This window comes from Sparus aurata, chromosome 13 (genome assembly GCF_900880675.1).
Source record: "Sparus aurata chromosome 13, fSpaAur1.1, whole genome shotgun sequence".
NCBI lineage: Eukaryota > Metazoa > Chordata > Actinopteri > Spariformes > Sparidae > Sparus > Sparus aurata.
The window spans coordinates 19792600-19815586 of record NC_044199.1 but is presented as its reverse complement, the minus strand read 5'-3'; the positions used below and the strand labels follow the sequence as shown (position 1 = coordinate 19815586).

General features: G+C 42.2%; 1 protein-coding gene across 4 annotated transcripts in view; it reads left to right on the top strand.

Annotated features, from left to right (window-relative positions):
- Positions 1-21545, top strand: part of ntm (neurotrimin) — a 993858-nt gene extending 972313 nt beyond the window's left edge. For 2 of the 4 annotated variants that reach the window (XM_030437991.1, XM_030437990.1), the window contains 5 exons: positions 14723-14851; positions 15348-15468; positions 15681-15832; positions 18006-18041; positions 20232-21545. In XM_030437991.1, the coding sequence (XP_030293851.1) occupies positions 14723-14851; positions 15348-15468; positions 15681-15832; positions 18006-18041; positions 20232-20332 (539 nt within the window). In that variant the 3' untranslated portion in view covers positions 20333-21545. The remainder of the gene's footprint in view (positions 1-14722; positions 14852-15347; positions 15469-15680; positions 15833-18005; positions 18042-20231) is intronic. The other 2 variants (XM_030437993.1, XM_030437992.1) reach the window with 2 other exon arrangements.
- Positions 21546-22987: the final 1442 nt, after the last annotated feature.

The window sequence follows — 22987 nt, the reverse complement described above, 5'->3', positions numbered from 1 at the left end:
TCGTTCCTGCTCGCCTAACCTGGAACATCTAACGCTACTCTGTTGCCCTTTCTACCTGTTCCTTTCTGTTCTTACTATTGGAGTTTATATTCCACCACATGCGGATATGGACACTGCTCTTTCCACTCTTCATGACACTATCATCAAACACACTACCAAATACCCAGATGCTGCACTCATTGTCGCTGGGGATTTTCAAAAGGCAAACGTCACTTGGGTTTTTCCTAACCTATTTCAACACATCTCATGTCCAACCAGGGGAAAGAACACACCATTTAAGGACAGTTATAAAGCATCATCTCTCCCGGCTTTTGGGAAGGCCAACCATGCAGCTATCTTTATAACGCCGATATACAAACAGAAGCATGGGCAAGTTGCTCCCACAATGTGAGAGGTCAGACGCTGGTCCACCCAGTCAGAGGCAAGTAACACTGACTGTTTCGGTCGAGCTCTGATGATGGCGACATGTTTACGGAAGTGGTGACATGCTTCAGTTCCACACTGATATATGATATCTGTCCCATGGTAACTGTGAAAGTTTTTTCCCAATCAGAAACCATGGGTTGATTGGAATGTCTATAAAGCTTTGAACGCATGAACCGGTGACTACGACAATTTTGGGTCTGGTAACATGTCAGCCTACAAAGTGTTGTCATACGAGCTTAGGCGGTGAGCTGAGTGAAAGTGGCTAAGAAACGATACAGGGACAAAGTGGAGGCTCAGCTGTGTGACTGCAACAGCAGAAGCAAGTGACAAGAACTTCAGAGTATCACGGACTGCAGAGGAAGTACGAACACCCCGGCAGTCGCGGATCCTTCACTGGTGGAGGATTTCAACTCTTTCTATGCTTGCTTCAATAGCAGTGTTAGCGCCACTAGCATCACGTGACTCTATCATGACTCTACCAGGGAGGACTGCCCCCTCTCCCTCTCAGAGCATGATGTCAGAAGAGCTCTGAGAGGAGTGAACTGCAGAAAAGCAGCTGGCCCAGATGGCATCCCTGTGAAGGTGCTAAAATCATGTGCTGATCAGCTAGCGCCAGTGTTCACCTCCATCTTCAACCTGTCTCTGGCCCACCCAATCGTTCCCACGTTTCAAGTTGTCAACTATTGTCCATGTACCCAAGAAGACAAACCCAGCCTGCTTAAATAACTATTGCCCTGTAGCTCTCACATCTGTAGTGATAAAGTGTTTTGAGAGACTTATTAAAGACTTAATCAGCACGTCACTCCCAGATCATTGGACCCCCTTCAGTCCCAACAGGAGTACTGATGATGCAAGATCACATCTATTCCACCTTCTCCCATCTGGACATCGGCAAGAGGGCTTTGCACGTTTGCTGTCCATTTATTTCGGCTCGGCATTTAACACCATATTTCCCCTCAGACTGATCGACAAGCTCAGGGATCTGGGACACTCTGCTCCTGGGTCTTGAACTTTCTGACCGGAAGACCACATGTGGTGAAGATTGGAAATTGCACCTCCAGCACCCGCACCCTCAATACCGGTGCCCCCCAAGGCTGCGTCCTGAGCCCCCTGCTCTACTCCCTGCACACCCATGATTGTACAGCCACACACAACACCAACACCATCATGACATTTGCGGATGATACAGTGGTGATTGGCATGATCTCCAACAACATGGAGACAGCCTGTTTGAAAGAGTTGGAGTTGCTGGCATCATGGTGCAAGACCAACAACCTGGACCTGAACATCACCAAGACCAAGGAAATGGTCATAGATTTCAGGAGGGAGAAGCAGAGGTCCCATTACACACTACTTAAGATCTATGGGACCCGGGTGGTGAGCAGCTAAAGGTACATCAAAGTTCTTATCTCTGAGGACATGGACAACCCACATCACCTCAATGGTAAATGAGGCTATGCAGCGCCTGTATCACCTCAGATGTCTGAGGAAATTTAAGATCACCACAGGGCTGCAGCAAACCTTCTTCTCTGCTGCTATCCAGTCTGTCATCTCTAGGAGCATCACTGCCATAGTATGGCAACTGCAGCGCCCAGGACCAGAAATCTCTTCAGAGAGTGATCCGATGTGCTGAGCACATCACGAGATCTGCATTACCCTGCCTCGAGGACATTTACACTAGGCAGTGCCAGTCCAGTGTGACCGGGATTATGACTGACAATTTTGGACAATAAATTATCACAAATAAACATAACACACATTCAGCACACACTATATACCATAATGTATACGCACCCTGCTACTTGCACACAGTCTTCTTCTTTTTCTGTAAATACTTTCATTTATATGTAATTCTTGTTTATAATATGCGTATATATATATTTTTTCTATTTAAATCTAAGTCTGTTATTTTGTTTTATTTTTCAATTTGTTTTCATTTAAATCTATTTTCTTTTTGCACTATTTCTTGCAGTCTAAAATGTAGTTGCAATTGCATTTTACTGCTGTTGTACCTGTACAATTGCATGTGATTGTCAGGGCGGGGGGTTAAAGGGAAGAACTATGGAAATATAGGAGTTGGACCCAAACGCAGATAATCAGAGGACAAGAGGCAGCAATGAGGGGAACAAAAGGCGAGCTTTAATAAAACTAAAGCTGAAGTACAAAAACCAAAAAGGAGCAAGACCAAAAACGAGACAAAAGCAAAGTAGCAACCAAGAGAGCTAAACAAAGTGCAAACAAAAGGACAAAGTACAAAATCAAAAATGCAGATTGCAAAACTCAAAATCCAACACATACCATGAGACACGAGAGGAGGCAAGGCAGGAACATGGACATGAACAGACACTGGCAGAGACAATGAACGGACAAGGAGTGCAGGGGATTCACAGACTAAATACACAGACTAATGACCAGACAAGGAACAGGTGAGGAGAGAGGAGCCCAGGTGAGGTAACGAGAGGGAGGAGCATGGAGGACAAAACACTGACAGACAGAGGGAGACAGACTGCAACTAGGAAAATACACAGGAGAACTTAAAGAACACATGACACAAGAGGGCATGGAAAATCAAAACATGAGACACAAGACACACAACACAAGAATACAGAGACATAAACCCAGAGTCATGACAGTACCCCACCCTCAAGGGGCAGCTTCCAGATGCCCCAAAGGAACCCATTACACAGAGACCTAAAGAAGCCGGGAGGGTGGAGGGGGTTCGGGAGGGGTGCCAAAGTCCAAACGATGATGGGAGGAGAAGGAGGGCCAAGGTTGAGGCCCACAGAAGGGTGACGGCGGGGGCGAAGGTTGAGATCCTCAGGAGGTCTGTGGCGAAGACGAAGGTGGTCTGGAGGTCTGTGGCGAAGGCGAAGGTGGTCTGGAGGTCTGTGGCGAAGGCGAAGGTGGTCTGGAGGTCTGTGGCGAAGGTGGTCTGGAGGTCTGTGGCGAAGGCGAAGGTGGTCTGGAGGTCTGTGGCGAAGGCGAAGGTGGTCTGGAGGTCTGTGGCGAAGGCGCTCTGGAGGTCTGTGGCGAAGGCGAAGGCGCTCTGGAGGTCTGTGGCGAAGGCGAAGGCGTTCTGGAGGCCGGCTGCGAAGGCGAAGACGAAGGCGTTCTGGAGGCCGGCGGCGAAGGCGAAGACGAAGGCGTTCTGGAGGCCGGCGGCGAAGGCGAAGACGAAGGCGTGGGCTGGGACCCACTGGAGGCCGGCGGCGAAGGCGAAGGCGTGGGCTGGGACCCACTGGAGGCCGGCGACGAAGGCGAAGGCGTGGACTGGGACCCACTGGAGGCCGGCGGCGAAGGCGAAGGCGTGGGCTGGGACCCACTGGAGGCCGGCGGCGAAGGCGAAGGCGTGGGCTGGGACCCACTGGAGGCCGGCGGCGAAGGCGTGGGCTGGGACCCACTGGAGGCCGGCGGCGAAGGCGTGGGCTGGGACCCACTGGAGGCCGGCGGCGAAGGCGTTCTTGAGGCCGGACCGCTGGCTGGGGAAACCTCCTGGGTCTTGGCCGGGCCACCAACAGGGGTTTGCAGGGAGCTGGTGGCCTGGAAACTGATGAACGGTGGGTGGCAGCGGGCGACCTCGGCCGGGCCTCCGACCGAGGAGCTGGCACTGGACTTGGCACTGGACTTGGCACTGGCCCCGGCCGGTCCTCCGACCGAGGAGGAGACACAGGACTTGGCCTGGGGCTCAGCCGGACCTCCGACCGAGGAGCAGGCGCTGGACTTGGCGTGGGACTTGGCGTGGGACTCGGCAGGACCTCCGACCGAGGAGCAGGCGCTGGACTGGGCGTGGGACTCGGCCGGACCTCCGACCAAGGAGCAGGCGCTGGACTGGGCGTGGGACTTGGCGTGGGACTCGGCAGGACCTCCGACCGAGGAGCAGGCGCTGGACTGGGCGTGGGACTCGGCCGGACCTCCGACCAAGGAGCAGGCGCTGGACTGGGCGTGGGACTCGGCCGGACCTCCGACCGAGGAGCAGGCGCTGGACTGGGCGTGGGACTCGGCCGGACCTCCGACCGAGGAGCAGGCGCTGGACTGAGCGTGGGACTCGGCCGGACCTCCGACCGAGGAGCAGGCACAGGGCTTGGCGTGGGACTCGGCCGGGCCTCCGACCGAGGTGCAGGAACGGGCCTCGGCCGGGCCTCCAACCGAGGTGCAGGAACGGGCCTCGGCCGGGCCTCCAACCGAGGTGCAGGAACGGGCCTCGGCCGGGCCTCCAACCGAGGTGCAGGAACGGGCCTCGGCCGGGCCTCCAACCGAGGTGCAGGAACGGGCCTCGGCCGGGCCTCCAACCGAGGTGCAGGAACGGGCCTCGGCCGGGCCTCCAACCGAGGTGCAGGGTTTGGACTTGGCATGGGACTCGGCCGGGCCTCTGACCGAGGAGCAGGGACAGGCCTCGGCCGGTCCTCCGACCGAGGTGCAGGAACGGGCCTCGGCCGGGCCTCCGACCGAGGACTTTGCACTGGACTCGGAGCAGGAGCAGGCCTCGGCCGGTCCTCCGACCGAGGTGCTGGGACAGGCCTCGGCCGGTCCTCCGACCGAGGCGCTGGGACGGGACTTGGCATGGGCCTCGGCCGGTCCTCCGACCGAGGCGCTGGGACGGGACTTCGCATGGGCCTCGGCCGGTCCTCCGACCGAGGAGCAGGGACGGGCCTCGGCCGGTCCTCCGACCGAGGCGCTGGGGCAGGACTTGGCATGGGCCTCGGCCGGTCCTCCGACCGAGGAGCAGGGACAGGACTTGGCATGGGCCTCGGCCGGTCCTCCGACCGAGGAGCAGGGACAGGACTTGACATGGGCCTCGGCCGGTCCTCCGACCGAGGAGCAGGGACAGGACTTGACATGGGCCTCGGCCGGACCTCCGACCGAGGAGCAGGGACAGGACTTGACATGGGCCTCGGCCGGACCTCCGACCGAGGAGCAGGGACAGGCCTCGGCCGGGTCTCCGACCGAGGAGCAGGGACAGGCGCCATCAGGTCCGCCGACTGAAGGCCACAGGCAGGAACAGGCGCCATCAGGTCCGCCGACTGAAGGCCACAGGCCGGAACAGGCGTCATCAGGTCCGCCGACTGAAGGCCACTGGCAGGTGTCGACCGGGCCGCCGACTGAAGGCCACTGGCAGGTGTCGACCGGGCCGCCGACTGAAGGCCACTGGCAGGTGTCGACCGGGCCGCCGACTGAAGGCCACTGGCAGGTGTCGACCGGGCCGCCGACTGAAGGCCACTGGCAGGTGTCGACCGGGCCGCCGACTGAAGGCCACTGGCAGGTGTGGATGTCAGCCACACCTTTAGCGGTGCAAACCCGGCAAGCGCTGGCTGTGCAGTTGACAATGGAGTTGGGGCTCCATTGCCAGACTTCAAGGAGCCAGGACGATGCCGAGAATGTCGCTTTCTTGGTGGAGGCATTTTGTAGGCCAGGCGGGTTCCACAAAAAGGGGACATTTCAGCTGAGGCTGGAGCTGAGGCATGAGCTGGTAGCTTGGCTGTGGCTGTGGCTGTGGCGTGGGTTTGGGCTGAAACACTGGGAGCTTGCTGGGAGTTGCTGCTGCTTAGTTTGACCAGCAAGGTTCTCCTCAGGTCAGCAACTTCAGCAATTAACTCCACGGCGCATGGAACTGCCCACAACCAAGGCCTATCAAACATTGTCCTGTTAAATTCAGCTATTATCTGTAGCATTTCCCTTTCATCAGTCTTGACATCAAGATCCCCCCACAATTTTTCCTCAATGTCAAGGAGCTGTTTTCTGTAGTCTGCTGGGTCCATTTTACTAGGTCCGTTCATTCTGTCAGGGCGGGGGGTTAAAGGGAAGAACTATGGAAATATAGGAGTTGGACCCAAACGCAGATAATCAGAGGACAAGAGGCAGCAATGAGGGGAACAAAAGGCGAGCTTTAATAAAACTAAAGCTGAAGTACAAAAACCAAAAAGGAGCAAGACCAAAAACGAGACAAAAGCAAAGTAGCAACCAAGAGAGCTAAACAAAGTGCAAACAAAAGGACAAAGTACAAAATCAAAAATGCAGATTGCAAAACTCAAAATCCAACACATACCATGAGACACGAGAGGAGGCAAGGCAGGAACATGGACATGAACAGACACTGGCAGAGACAATGAACGGACAAGGAGTGCAGGGGATTCACAGACTAAATACACAGACTAATGACCAGACAAGGAACAGGTGAGGAGAGAGGAGCCCAGGTGAGGTAACGAGAGGGAGGAGCATGGAGGACAAAACACTGACAGACAGAGGGAGACAGACTGCAACTAGGAAAATACACAGGAGAACTTAAAGAACACATGACACAAGAGGGCATGGAAAATCAAAACATGAGACACAAGACACACAACACAAGAATACAGAGACATAAACCCAGAGTCATGACAGTGATGAATTCATGTTTGAGTCTTGAATCTTGAATCTTTGGCAGAGTGTTTAATGCTGTTGCCTAACAAGAAAGTTTTGTTGGAGATTAACAACAGCAAAACACTCTTTGGTTATGGTTACTAATTTACATGAACTAAGTGCAGATCAGAGTAGTTCTGAAGGCTGCTGAAAAGCACAAATTACTACTTAAGAATCTCCTGAGTAAACAGCATCTTCAGCAACTCATTAATGTTTTTCTTTTTGATTTTGAACAGCACAAATACATATAATAGTTGCTTAATTACAATCTTAATTTTTCTCTGTTTGATTATTTTATTTTATTTTATTTCATTTTTTTTAACTCCACTGCAGCCGTAGCTTTATGGGTCGAGAGCACAAGAGGTAGCTATGGGCAAACCGACTGCCTGAATAAACGTTGGCAATATAAGTTTGTGCGAACTAAGGATTTCTTTTCTTTGTAGTTTGACACTTCTTTAGGTTTCATTTTCAATGTTGGGACACATGGTGGTTGGTCTGGTTAGACTTAGGCTTGGCAAGCATCAGCTATCATGCCATCGGCATCCCTACATGAAAGTCAGCTCCTACAGAAATTGTAGACATCTCAATGTCAGAAATGTCATGTGTGTCTGCGGTTTGCAGAAACATAAAATGCCAGCAATTTATATATTTATTTATTTTCTGTTGCCTTAACCAAAGTATATTTATTCACTATATTCCCACGTTTGTAAGATAGTATTTTATGATGATTTGTAGTTTCAGTTGAGACCAATCTTGCTCTATTCTACTGAATCAACTAATGTTATTAGGTTGTAAACAGCTTTGTATTTAAGTGAAAGGAAATCGTTAAACTCTAATTAGCAATACATGTTTCTTTTTTTTTTCAGTGAGCAGGGGCAGAAACAGAAGTGTGATTCATCCTTTCACACTCACTTACTGTATGTTCTCCATAGGTTTGACTCATATTCTTTATAGTCGGCTGCATATATGATAAAAAAACACCTAACCCTAAGGTTTCTCAGCTGTTTTTTGTAGTATCGGGTGTCCTTAATAACATACTAAAAGTTTACCAAAGTTTGACCACTAGAAAGGTGTAATTTTCAAGATGGCGTCCAAGATAAAATAAAATATCCTAAAATATCCTAACTCCTTCATTATTTGACCTAGCCATGTAATCTTGGTGTCTAACCCCATGTTTTCTGGGTCTATGAATCCATTGGACTTGTCTAAATTGCATTGGCATGATTACATACTTAAGGAATACATGATTTTGTGAGATTACTGTAAGGTTTTATCTTTGTTTGGGGTAAACCAGAGATGTAAATGATTTAGCCTATGTCATGTAACGCCTACTCAATATTTTTTGACACATAAACTTTTTTTATGCTCTTCACAGACTTGGCATTCAATGTAAAAGTTATTGCACCCAAAAGTAACTTAAATTGGAGATGTATAACTTTGATCATTAACAACTGCGAATTTACCCGAACAGAGGCCTGTGTGTGAACCCTCTGAAATGGTCACTCATTTCAATTTGAATGAGGTAATACATAAGTTATGCATCCTCTACAGATGTTTTTAAATCTGAAGGTGGCATTATATTAAAGCCAACAAAACTAAATTCACAATTTTCAGCAATTCAGAAGATGGTGGAGGAGAATACAGCACAAATGTCTTATTCTCAGACAAATGCTTAGTGTCATTTTATGGGGGTGTCAGAGTTAGACCATTAGACAGATTTCTTTTTGTCTTTGTTTTTTGTCATAGATTTTTATACAACAATTAAAGAACCAAAATAATACCCAAACATATATCCTCAAAACACAACAGACACTGACAACAAAAATGAGAAACAAATAAAACAAAGGATTCTATTCTTTTCCATGAACATGAAATATTCATTAACCAGCTGAGATGACAGAAAGTAATAATAAAAGTTGGGAAGCTTCAGGCCACCGGACTCATATGGCAAATGTAACACTGACATACAAATTTGTGGGGTTTTATTTTCCATATAAAGGAAGACACTAAATTATGTACTTTTTAAAAAAAAGATGGTGGTGGAGTAGTCGGAAGATTCTGTAATAAATGAAAAAACTTAGGCAACACAGACATTTTAACTATGTTAACTCAAATTAAAGGTGTCTTCTTGGCATTATCTATGTTTTATCCCAATAAACCTTGTAGCCTGATAACTTCCCAATTTTTTCAAATAGATATAACATAAATGGCATAGAATTTAAGGGGTCATGGAGATATAACAAAATATCATCAGCATACAGAGATATGAGATGTTCCTCCCTCCCAATCGTAATACCTTTAATATGATCATGAGATCTGAACATTGCAGTTAACGGCTTAAGAGCAATGGCAAACAATGCAGGGGACATCGGACAACCTTGTCTCGTGCCCCTTGAGAGCAGAAATGGTTTAGAATAGTTGGTGTTAGGCTTTACAACGGCCATGGGGGACTATAAAGAGTTCATGTCCAGTGCCGAAACTTAGGACCAAAATTAAACCTTCTAAGGACAGACATAAGATATTTCCATTCAACTCTGTCAAATGCTTTTTCAGCATCGAAAGAGAGAATGACATTTTGAGAATTTAATTCATTTGTATGGTAAAGAATATCAAAATACCTGCGTAAATTGTCAGTAGAGGTTCGACCATGAACAAACCCAGTTTGATCTAGTTGAATAATACTAGGTAAAATCCTTTCAAGCCGTAGTGCTAGAACCTTGGCAATGATTTTGTAATCTACATTATTAACTGAAACTGGCCTATAACAGGTACAATGAGGATCTCTATTTTTCTTTAAGAGAAGGGTTATAGATGCCAAACATAAAGACTGAGGGAGACAGCCTCTCCTAAAACAGGCATTGATCATAGCAAGAAAAGAGGCAATTAATCATTTGAAAATTGACTATAAAACTCAATTGGCAGGCCATCTAAACCTGGTGATTTGCTTTTTTGAAGTACTGCCATAGCAGACAGGAGTTGTTCTGAAGATATATCTTTATCTAAACTTTGTCTATCAATTTGTGTTAAAACAGGTAGCAAAATATTATCCAAAAAGGATTTACACTCATCCGGTTCAGACTGTGATGTAGAGGTATACAGTTCAGTATAATATGATTTGAAGACACCATTAATTTGAAGATGGTCCACTGTAATGACCCATCTTATTTTCTAATTTTAACAATTGTCCTATCTTCTGATTCCTTTTTTATCTATCTAGCTAATTTGCCTGCCATTTCCCCTTGTTCTAAATAAGATAACTTTGATTTCTTCAATGCCATTTCGCTAGCGTAGGTATTAATGGAGTAATATTTCAACTTAAGATCATCTATCTGCATTAGCAAATTAGGGTTCTTGGTTAAATAGTGTTGCCTCTCCAAATTAACTATATCTTGTTCAATGCATTTCAACTCATTTGTTGTTTTCTTATTTAAAGATGAGGAAAAGGCAATTACACATCCTCTAACTCATAAGCCTTCAGTGTGTCCCATATTATTAATGGGAATGTTGCACTGTTTTGGTGCACCTCAGAAATAGTTTCTAAATGAGCCTTTATATAAGTTGTAAAATCCTCTTTTGAGAGTAACATAATATTACATCTCCAGGTTTTGGGATTTGACAATAGTTACAAATTCTATTTCGAAACTCAAAGCAGAATGATCTGAAAGAATCCTTGTGTGATAAAAGCAGTTTGTAACTTTTGAGATAAAATTAGAATAAAGAAAAATCTATTCTCGAAATTGTACTTATGTTTCACATTAATATGCTTGTAACCAATTGCTTTAATATATAATGGTACTTATAATCACTTATCTATCATGCAAATATGCTAATTAGAATATTACTTGGCCAAAACATGTATCAGGCACCAGTGTTCCTGATCTAGTAGGAATACAAAGGAGTAATGGTCATTTTAAGGACCTGACGGCCGCCATTTTGAAAATGGGGCCTTTCTTGGAGTCAAACTTTGGTAAACTTTTAGTATGTTTTTAAGTACATCTGATACTACTGTAAACCACTGAGAAACCTTTTGTTAGGATTTTTTCAGGGTCAAACCATATTTGCAGCTGACTATTACTCACACAGCAGCTTCCCCTATAAGATCTGGAATGGACTTGTGGCCTGAGAGATTAGTTGCAGCCACGGTTTTCATTTTTCTTTGTATGCTCAAAAATATGAAGCGATTGTCGGGTCAAATCTCAACTACACTGTCAGAACAGATTTTCTTGGCTGGAAAACCTCAATAGAGGCAAAGCTGTCTTAGTGCATGGCGGTAATATGTAGAACCCTGTGCTACTGTATTTCTATGATTCAGTTTCCGCTCTCCCTTTTATGTTTGTTTCCTTCAAAGAGGATGAAGCATCAAAAGAGGCCTGGCACATTAAGAAATTTCATATGCCGAAGGCTGATAATCAGTGGAAAAATAACTATCTATATATGTACCTCAAACAGCAGCAGCAGAGGCTCAGTTTAAGACTCAGCTTCAGCCCAGCAGCAGTCGGTTTCTCTCCTGTGTTGTCTTATTGAACTTTTAAATAAGCATTCATTCTCAGTTTGTCTGACTAACAAAAGCTTTGTCACTCCCTCTTCGCTACATTTGACTTTGACTACCTTTCCCTCAAGACAACACCAGTGACACATATCCACTCCCACTCGCTCTCCTGTTACGTGTGCTTTTCTTTCTGTTAACAGCTCATATCTGCCATCCTGCTTCATTTTCTTTCTCTCCCCCAGCTTGGATTCATCAATTAAAATCTTACCTCACAATATCCCCTTTCTCTTTCTCCTTAAATGCCTATACCCTTCGAGCATCTGCTCTCCCAACTGTTTTTTTTTCCCTCTCCAAAGTTGTTCCCCTTGCCCTGCACACACATATCTTCCTCTTTTTCCATTTTCAACCCCGTTTTCTTCTTTGCCCTTGAGTTTGAGGATGGCATTTTAGGGACACAGAGAGGGTACATTATCTTCTGCCAGCCTCTCCTGAGACTTCCTGCCTCTCTTTGCTTTCTTGTCCTGAACACCTCCCACTGTCTGGTCTCCCTAATGCCCTGCCATATCACTCTGATGGCAGTGCAGGACACGGTGCTATCCTTCCTAATGACTTGATCACAAACCCAGCAATCCTCTTTAACCAAGACTCATAAATTAGAGAGGCAGTTCACTTGGAGTTAAGGAAAATTACTTTGCCCTAGGTGGAAACTATCAGCAGTCATGAATGTTTTCCTTGTGAACACACATCCATTAAAATGGAAGAATGCTATAATGAGGGGCTCTTTGTGTATTTTTCAGAGCTTTAGTAGTGCCGTAGTGGGCGCTGAAGTGTCCTGTGAACTCTTTGTTCTTGCTGAGAAAACATTTGCTCGCTTTCCAGTGAGCATAAAGAGCGACACCATTCTTTGGCACGTGGTGTCAGCTGTTTTCATGGCTTCACTTGTACAGTTGGGCAACTGTTGGAGGCACTTGAAGGGGCTAAGTAGTGCAACCATGAGGGGATAAACCAACAGGATGATAATGATTTGTTATTTTATTTATAATGCAAGATAATTTGCATGGTACTGGCTCACCACTTTACATTTAAATGAGTGAACATGCAGATGAGTTTCTGTGAATGAGATGATGGATTTGAAGGGTTGTGACCAGTGCTAAGCCAGCTGAGGCTCTGGAAGCTGGTGAAGGTGGAGGAGCATTATGTGAACTAAAGACAATAACATGATTATGATAAGGTGTTCTGCATGCTTACAGGAGAGTCATGATTTACTAGAGAGTGGCCTCAGAAAGAAAATTTGGAAAGAGTGTGTATAAACTGAGTGTATTATAAGGTGATGGTGACATAATATGATCAAAGAGTCCAAAATAACCCTAAAACAATGGCAGAATATGTTGTTAATCCAAACTCTCTAGAATGACCCCCATCAGCACTATAGTTAAGGTTTGTTTGGGCACAAAAAAGACTGAATAGATTATTTTTCATTGGTTCATTTTAAAACTATTTTGTATGGCATTTTATCTTCACACATCTAGACATTTTTTATATATTTTGTTGAATTGTAACCTAACATTATCCGACTTGTTTCCAACAATGTTCAAACCGGAGAATACTTAATTAATAACTCTCACTGTTTATGCCGACACATACTTAGTTGATCAAACAAGAATCTTGTTGTTACATTATCATTGCTGGGTATGTGTCTGCGACTTTAAATTACAATTTAATACAAATGAATAATCCATGGACACACAAATATGTAAACTTACACTTCAGCACATGTAAACACAGATACAGTTCCTTGTCATTGATACAATATAAGATAAGTTTTGATGTTGTGTCATCAAAACTGACATCTTGTCTCTTTTTCACTTAATGTAGTCAATAACAGTTTAAATAACCACCTCACTCATTAAATACATAGCCTGTTCTGTGCATACTGTATCAGTCTGTATGTACTGCAGCTGTTCTGCCAGTTTTTTCTCAAAGCGTTACTTAAAAGTAATAATACATTATTTAGTTGGCTTAGGAGCTCTGTGTTTCATGTCATTATAATAACCTGGCGGAACTGTGCTAGGATATAAAACAAGGCTTTGAACAGCAGCAGGCATCAATACATATCAGATGTAACATTAGTATTAGCTTAATAGGATGCATATGTGAGGAATCTCATAGTTTTGTTACAGCTATTATTGTGAAGTTTTTCTTACATTTGTGATGATGAACTCTGGAGAAACATTGATTTCATGCTTCAGTTTGAAGGACAATTGTTTATGCAGGTAATGTGAAGCAGCTTTCCATAAACCTGATGTTTGATGTGAGGACTTTGAGAAGGCACATGAGCTGGCAGCCTTGTCTTGATTAAGTCTCCGCAGAGAATCGCAGTGCGGCTCTACCGACAGTTCGGTCTCTGTTGGCCAAATGTAGTATCCTCTTCTGACAGATAGCCAAGCAGAAAAGAAACCGAGTGGAACACACAACCTACGTGAGTCCTCCTGATACTCCTCGTCAGGTGATTGGTGTGTAAGCAAGGACTTCTCCCCGTAACAGCCTTCCCAGGTGCAATTCAGTAATGTGTCTAAACCCAGCAAAGTGAATCCTTGTGCAATTTATTACTGTCACCTCCAAACATCTTGGGAGGAGGCTTGAAGTCAATTATGTCTTTTGTTCTTTACGTTGAGTGCTGTGTTAAGTGTCTCTGTCAAGCGTATCAAAGTGATAGAAGAAAAAAATAACACAACTGGCATTTTCCCCTGTTCAAACCCTCATATCTGAGTACTTCTCATGGTGTGCTTGCAGGCTTAAGAGGTACACACAAAAGAGCAGAATATCAAAGTTCTGACAGACTAGTGATCATGAGTGGGGGCTTAACAAAGCACTAATCACCAGGTGCTGTAATGTCCTATGAGATATGCCAGTGAGCTGAAGAACCAGTCTGTGTAAGTGTTGACAGAAACAATAGAGGAGCATTACAGACAAAGACAGAATCTGTCATGATATTTACTTGTGTAACTTCTGACACACTTGTAGCTTTGTGAATTTTGCCTGTCATACCAGATCAGTTGGCAACAAGAGTTGACAGGATCTTTCACCACTTTTGCTACTGCTGCTGAACTTTTCTGTTTGTTCTGTTCAAAATATATCCTTTTTTTTCAAATAGCAGACTATTTGTTGACAAACTGCATAACACCACAGTTCAAACACAAATCCAAATATATAGATGAATTATCACTGTTGTATCACAGCTGATGACAACACCTTCCTCCTTTCACACCAGTATGATGACAACATTCCCAGAGGCCATGCAGTGACACAGAGTGTGACAATGACATGTCAAAGCCACAACTGCTGACCTGTCATATTAACTCTTAATCGATCTCTTCTTTCTCCCTCTGTGTGTGTGTGTGACTCTCGTAGGGGACCTGGCATCAGATGATGAGTACCTTGAAATCCCATCCATCTCCAGACAGAGAGCAGGGACGTACGAATGCACAGCTGTGAATGATATCGACACAGATGTCCAGACTGTAGACATCACTGTCAACTGTGAGTCCGACACTTACCAGTGCTGAAACGAAAAGTCATTTTATCAGTTAGTCATTCAACCGAAATTAGCTGATCATGTAATTATTTAAATAATGTATCTTTATGTTCACCACAGAAGCCCTGAATGGCCATGCAAGATGTGTGTGATACTGAGAAACTCCACTTAACATGAGTTTCTTTTTAAATATATTGAGGTTAATAATGTAGTAAACATCTGAACAAAATAGCTATTAATAATGATGTGTTTACACCCGGATTACATCCAATCATATATAGTCAGCTAGTAAAAGTTTCATTCCAATTGTTGATTGACAGAAGATTAATCTACAATGATTTTGAAAATCGATTTATCATTTAACTACATTTTCAAGGAAAAATGATTTGCTTAACTTGATAGAAAACTTGCATGAAATGCAATAAGAAGCATGATATCATTGACTTGTGCTGCCATGGATTCCTGATCACAGTACTGATCGCAGTGCTGTCATGCTTCTAGATGCTCCAACAGTGTCAGAGGGCAGAGATGTTGGAGTGACTCTGGGCCAAAGAGGAGTGTTGGAGTGTGAGGCTGATGCAGTGCCTGAGGCAGATTTTGAGTGGTATAAAGATGATAGAAGGTAATCACTTTTACATTTGCATTTCACTTTGACAAATGGAAAAAGTGCGCACATGCGTGTGTGTGTGTGTGTGTGTGTGTTTACTGTCATTAGTTTTTACAATTATTATTGATCAGATGTCACACAGGCATTAAGATTACTGAAATGTGGTACTAATTATCAGTTGAATTATTATTATTTTGCTGTCCATGATTTATTTTTCTCCCATTCAGGGTTTTCAATGGTTTTGATGGCATGGAAATTGTGAACACTGGATCACTGTCAAAGCTGACTTTTTTTAACATCACTGATGGAGATTACGGGAACTACACATGTGTCGCCATCAACAAACTTGGGAGCTCAAACACAAGCTTCCTTCTGTTTGGTAAGTACAAGAATCTGTTACATTTTAGAACTGCAGAACAGGAATACATGCAGCTTTAGTGTATTGGCTAAGTGTATGTTTAAACATACATAATAATCTGCAAAAATAATGTTTTTACATGATACTGCTTCACTGTATCAGTGTGATTCAACCTTTACCCATTTCCTGAAAAACTTTTTTTAAACCTTAAAGTATCCTATTTACAATTCAGAATCCTGTATAGAAAGTTATCCATTCATACTGTATGCAGACAACCACAGTTTGTTTGAGTAAAACAAAAAAAGAGAAACAAGCCACAGTCTGCTTTTGTCTACATTTACATAGGTCTGTGCCTTAGTGTTGCAAAAAGTACCCAAAAGACATATCCATGTGAAAGTAAAGTTATCACATTAAATGGGGATGTAACGATAACCCAAATTTCATGATAAAAATATGTTGCTATACCATCACAGGACTGTGATACCAACTTATCATGGGGTTATTTTGCCTCTAAAGCTCATGGATCCAAAAAGGATAATCATAAAAAACTTAGTCCAATCATCCATTGCCAAAGACAATTCATGGCTACTTTCTGCATGTGCTAGTTTTAGTTCATTATTGAAGGAAAGCAGAAGTATCTCAGGTTAAAAAAAAAAAAAAAAAAAAGGCTGTACACATCAGATATGTGTGTTTATTTATAAAGGATATTGTTCGAGTCATCTTTTTCCTTGTTTTTTTCTGTTATTAACATTGTGATAAATATTGTATTGCAAACTATTTATCTTGATGATATCCTACTATGAGTTTTTGTTGCCGTTACATCCCTAATGTTAGTATTACTTTGGCAAAAATGAATGTCACCCACAAAGTACTATTGTAAAATTATATCTGTAATGTATCTGATATCAAATGTATTTAAGTATCAAAAATACAAGTACATTTTAATTAGACATAAATGTCTCTATATACTATGCAATGTGTTGACCAATTAAGGGTCTGGCTGATTATCAGATCCAATATTCATCCTCTGATGCAGCATGTCATCTGCAAAGTAACTTCTATCTAAAGTTATCGAAGAAAATACAAAATTTAAGTCCAAAATGTAGTTGAGTGAGAGTATAAAGAAGAAGAAGAAAAAGTATAGATATATATATATATTAGGGCTGTCAAAGTTAATGAGTTAATAACTTGTTAACGCATTACGCATTAATAACTCGTTAACGCAACATCCTCTTAACGGCGTTAATTTTTTTAACATGCAATTAACGCTCGGTATTAATAAAAAAGAAAAGAAATGCGCAATGTTTGATTTACGGCCGTCGATGGCACCTGTAGTTCTGATCCAGAGGGCGGCAGAAGAATAAGAAAGGGAATCAGAAGAAGAAGGAGAAGCAGGGTTGGCGTTCGGGAAAAACACGGTGGACTGAAAAGCGAAAGTGAAAGGAAATGGAGAAAGGACTTATGAACGGCAAATTCACTTTCAAAACACTGCCAGATGGTTCGGTCGATAGTACAAAAGTTATCTGCACGTACTGTCGACATGAAAAGAGTTACCATTGAAGTACGTCGAGTCTCAAATATCATTTGTAAGCCAAACACATGGCAGATGGAGAGAGCTCTGCGCTCCCCCCCCTCACCAAAAGCTGACATCACCATGTTTTGTTTTTCAAAATGCGATTAATCGCGATTAAAAAAATTAATCGTTTGACAGCCCTAATATATATATATATATATATATATATATATATATATATATGTATATGTATATGTATATATATATATATATATATATATATATATATATATATATATATATATATATATATGTATATGGCTATAGACACAGTTGCACAGTTGCAATTGAATTGCAATTCCAACTGTGTCCACTTCACCCTGGAGTTGTTCCTGGGGACCCCCTTCAACAAGAAGAATTGACCCCAAGTGACCAAACATGTCACTAAAGTCAAGATCTTGTGGATGATCACTTCTGAATCAAAATCCTGTAGTCTTTAGCATTGACGTGGACTTTTGATGCCACCTGTAATTTGAAGACTAGCTGTCAGCGTTATTACCAGTTTGAACAGTCAAGTGTGAGTGTCCTGTCCATTCAGCAGCCTACTGCTAGTATTGTCAGTGATATGTTGCTGTTCTGTTTCCGATATGTCGCTCTGTTCCATTTATTTCCCTGTTGTAGTGGTAATTGAACCCACTAGCTCAACGCTGTTGCAAGGTTAGTATTCTGCACCAGCATGCAATTCAACTTTCATGGACTGAAAGCATTAACTGCATGCTGGCACATGACAAACATTGCCATTTTCACAAACTGAAAGCTGGGCTGCTGTCTTAAAGTGTTTGAAAAGAAGTGACAAATCAATTCTGGGCTCTTTTATCATGTCAGAATTATACAGTTTTGTTTGAATAACTTTTTGTTCTCATCACAAATTGACATGTTAAGACTGTTGTGTGACAAGCAGCATCTTTGAATAAGAAGACTGGCAAAGCAAAGCGCCATACAAAAGTCATGTGAATCTTTGTGAAAATGGTGATTGCAAACTATGTCATTAACCATGTTTCATCTTTCTCCTTTGCTAACCTAACTGCCTCACTGTGTGACATGACTTCATTTTTTTTATTTTCGCATGCTCATTTTCAACTGTAAGTATCTTTCATTATCAGAATTTGTGCTTGTGTGATTGTTCATATATGTATTATAGGTATTGTATTTCAACTGTACATCCTACCAGGAATATAGGGAAGGCAAACACAGAAAGCTGTAGAACCTCACTGAAGGTTGAAGGCTGCATCTGCAAATAGTGATAAACCCATCTTGTCATTTTATGCATCCTTGTGACCGCTGGTTGCCGCATCTTGTAAGCAAACCCACGCCATTAACACAGTTGTATTAATGGCTTTGATTTTGGCTATGAATGAATGTCATTATTCTAATTAGCCACATGCAGGATTAGGGATAATCCATAGTGGCAGAGTAATTGGCTAGATGCCCCAAAGGAAACTGTGGGGAACTCATGGAAATCCAGGGGAAATGAGTATTCAAAGTTAAAATTTGTCCTCAATCCTCGTACAGTGCATTCATGGATGGAACTTGCCTCATCCCTGAAAAGAGCATGATGAAAGTATTATGAGTATTAGTTTTTACATCCTGCAATTCTATTGTGTTTTAGCAGTAAATTCCTGGGAATTTGCTCCTAATACTTTGGAGCACTACAGGTGCATTGTATTTTATGAAGCTGATATTTTATTGTACATTTCCTAGGCTTTTGCTTTCATTTTTGTTAAATCTGAGGGATATAATGTGTCAGGTGTCTCGATTATGCAATATTGTAGCCTGATATAAAATAATCATGTTAACCAGTTGTATTAGATGAAAACAACTAGTAAGATTTATTCTATCCACACTGTGTGCAGCACTACATGTAGTTCACTCCCTGTCTCACTAATGAAAGCCCTTACTCTCTATATCATTTTCAACCAACAAATGTTGTTTCCTGGCTATGTTTTCTTGCTTCCATTCAACATCATCATCCCAAAAACTATACATCCGTATTCAGCCATGTCTGCTTGCTAACACAACATGATGCTGTCAAATATGTACTGGCTGTATCAGATATGTTATATGTACATGTAATGTGATAGTGTATTTGCTGTTGCATATTAGTTGTATGCTAATCTAATGTAGGACACAGGTTGCTTTATCCAAAATTCACTAACAGCTTTCAATGGGTCATAGTACTCCTAGATTCACACAATCTCTAGAACATCATCATACATTCACAATGACAGATTTAAGATGAATGACTGTTAAATCATTTTATTCAGCTCTGTCTTATTTTGAATGTTTTATTTAAAATGGTGATATAATTGGCACTCAAATAGTTTCATAAGCCAGCAATATTGAATAGTCTTTAGAGTTTTAACAAGATCTATACTTTTTTTATCCGATGTGCAGAATGTTCTCCCTGTATGTTTTTGTGAGAATAAAATGATTGAACAGTTATGCCCAGTATGGTGTTGATGCTGCAGTGGACTTATCTGTGGAACTCCTTCAAATGAAACACCTTGATAAGAAAAGATATAGACATGATTTAAAAACAAATTCTAATTGTAATTGTAATGTAATCTGTGAATTCATGAATAAACGGTTAATGCTAAAATATTGTCATATATACTCCAGCTTCATATCATGTGAATAACAGTACTTAATCATTAAATGTATGTACGTTTGCACATAGAACACAGAGCATGAAGTCGCATACAAACAATAACACAAGTTGGCACTGTAAAAGTCTCAGTCATTGTTGTGCAGGAAGGGTATTAAGCTGCTGATAATTCAGCAGCTAGGAGGTTCATTTAAAAACTTTGTTTTAAACGTTGTTTTATTTTCTTTCTTCTTCCCCGTCAGGACCGAGAGCAGTTCAGGATGGTAGCGGCGCTGCGATGGGAGTGCACTCACAAACCTGTCTCCTCTTCTTGGTTTTTCTGCCCTTCCTGCTCAGATTTTGAAGGGATGGATTTGAACACAAGTAGCGGCTGTGTGTGTGTGTGTGTGTGTGTGTGACTGACTTTTTTTTTTTCCAACTGGAAACATAAACTGATGCACAGTGAGTGCACGGATTGTCCTGCTACATAATGATGTTGACCCACTAAATAAGAGTGTAACAAACATTTCTGTTGTTTTTTAGATTTCAAGGATGTAACAAATGATTTACATTTGAATTGAATTCTGTTGGATATCTTTTCTTTCTAAATTATATTATTCTGGATTGTCTCTTTTTATGTATATGTCACAGAAAAGAGGATTTTTTTTTAGACGTGATGTCTCCTATTCAAATTGATTTGTCTTAATTTCTAAGCACATTGCATACTCATCTCAACTCCAGGAAAAGGTACATTTACAGCAAGTATGTGAGGCGAATGTTAAATACCTCAAAGTCAAACCGAGACAGTGAGGCAGAAGGAATTTAGGAACCCTGAGGCGGGAAGCCTGGTGTTATCATATATTAATGTATAATAATTATAATTCAGTCTGGTTGTTGAAAGCAGAATTATTTTTAACCTTCAAGTATTTTTTTTCTCGGCATTATAGAGATGTACTTGCAGTTGTGATATGCTAATCTCTTTTATTTTTTCATTATGTTCAATGTTTAGTTTTAAATATTTTTTGAGAAGGGAAAATATTACGTTGTAATTATTTGGAACAAATGTCCTAGTTTTATGTTGTCTTTTTAGTATGTTACCTAGTGCTGTAAAACAAAAATGGTGTCAAGAATAATGACATTATAATTAAATAGTTAAAAATGGAGGGAAAGTTTACTCTGCTTGTGAAGAGTCAATGTCAATGACCTAAGTAATATAACATTTATTAATGCTGTTGCTATTTGTTTGAACATCATGACATTTCTATACCACAAGCAAATGTTCCTGTTCATGTTCCAAACCAGCACTGGAGCGTTACAGTCACTCAGTAAAATCATGTTAATAGCAAATAAACATTTTTTTGCATGTATTTAGACACCAATAACCCAAAGACTAAAGCATTTTACAGCACCATACTTCACAGGGTTTCTGTTTTCTGTTCTCAACACCAAACAAAACACATTGACACTTTTTGCATAGTGTTGTCTTTTTCACAGACAAGAGGGCAAACATGTTGTGTTTTAGTATGGAGGTAATTTGGAGGGGGGGAATCAACATTAAAGATATCTTTAAACCAAAATGTACAGTATGTGGTTTGTGACTGTGAAATGTTCACAGAACAGGACATTTTCAGCTCTTATTGAAAAAGACTGCAGGTGCACTGTACAGTTTTCAAGTCAGTTGTAATAACCAAGAATGAGCAGACCTGTGGGAAAAAGGCTGCATCTGTTCTTGCCATTTGATACCTTGCATTATCAGAAAAGGCAGGATATGTGCAAAACAAATCACATCTCCATTTTTTTTTATGGAAAAGGATCAGTGCAGACAGATTACCACTGCTGCTTTTGAGAGGCAGCAAACAAACGACAGACCTCCGTCACCTTGTTCAGTTGTGAGTACGAGGATTTTATGCAACAATCAGAAACCTCTCACAACACAGCAGCAAGAATAAGAGACAGTAGCCTAATTAATCTTTCTCAAGTCTTGGCAAATAGTTCACACGGACTGCCAGACCACTCAGGTTCCCCCTAGCAGTGGAAAAGCTGAGTGAAACAATGACAAAGCTTGGTCTGTGCGACTGGTTTTGTTATGTGAAAGGAACTTTGTGGATATCATGCCTCTCTTGCAAAGTGTACAACCCAATCCTGCCAGAATAAATGTTGGCCAAGAGCGTTTCTGCAAAACAACAAATTATTTTAAGTTAACATTTTTTTAGATCCAATATAAATTTGTGCTTTTGTGATTTCAGTCTGGTTAGGTTTAGGCCAAAAAATACATTTTGTTGGAAAACGATCATAATTTGGCTTTAAAAACTTGCCTTGGTTGCCACAAACACAACTGAAGATATTCCTGGGTGTTGTTAAAAAATATCTAGTTATTTCACACCTGATGTACTTGAACTGTGGTCTCTAGCTTGGCATCCTTCTCGCCTGTAACTCTACCATCATCCCCTTCATTTCTCAACATGTAAGTCAGGTACGTGTTGTGAATGTGATGTGAATGTGATATGACGTCTTGTGGAAATGTCTATACAGTACATGGCCTATGACAAGTAAAAATGTGAGTGAATCAGTGGTTTGCCGAAGCGTTCAGTGCCAACCTTTTATCCTGGTAACTGGGCTGAACAGGTTTGTTTATGTGTACATACAAACACTACTATATACTGACTCTTGGTCTTGGTTTCCGCAATAACAGCAGTCCACATCATTGGATTATGTGTAGCACTAAGGCAGTGGTTCCCAACCTGGGGGCCGCGCCCCCCCTAGGGGGGTGCCAGAGATCGCAGGGGGGGCACACAACATTGTCTGTTCTGAGGCTGTGAGGTTAAAATTATATTTGTGCAACCCTCTGAGGTCGATTGACGCGCCGGCACGTCAAAATCACGTGACCTATTTAAGATGACGTAGCAGCAAGACGGAGCCTCAGTGAGTCTAGGTCCGACTTATGTGTTGGAGCAGCCTTCAAGATGTGTACCAGTTTTTAAATTGTGTTGATAGGCCAAGTAAAACCGGACTTATGATA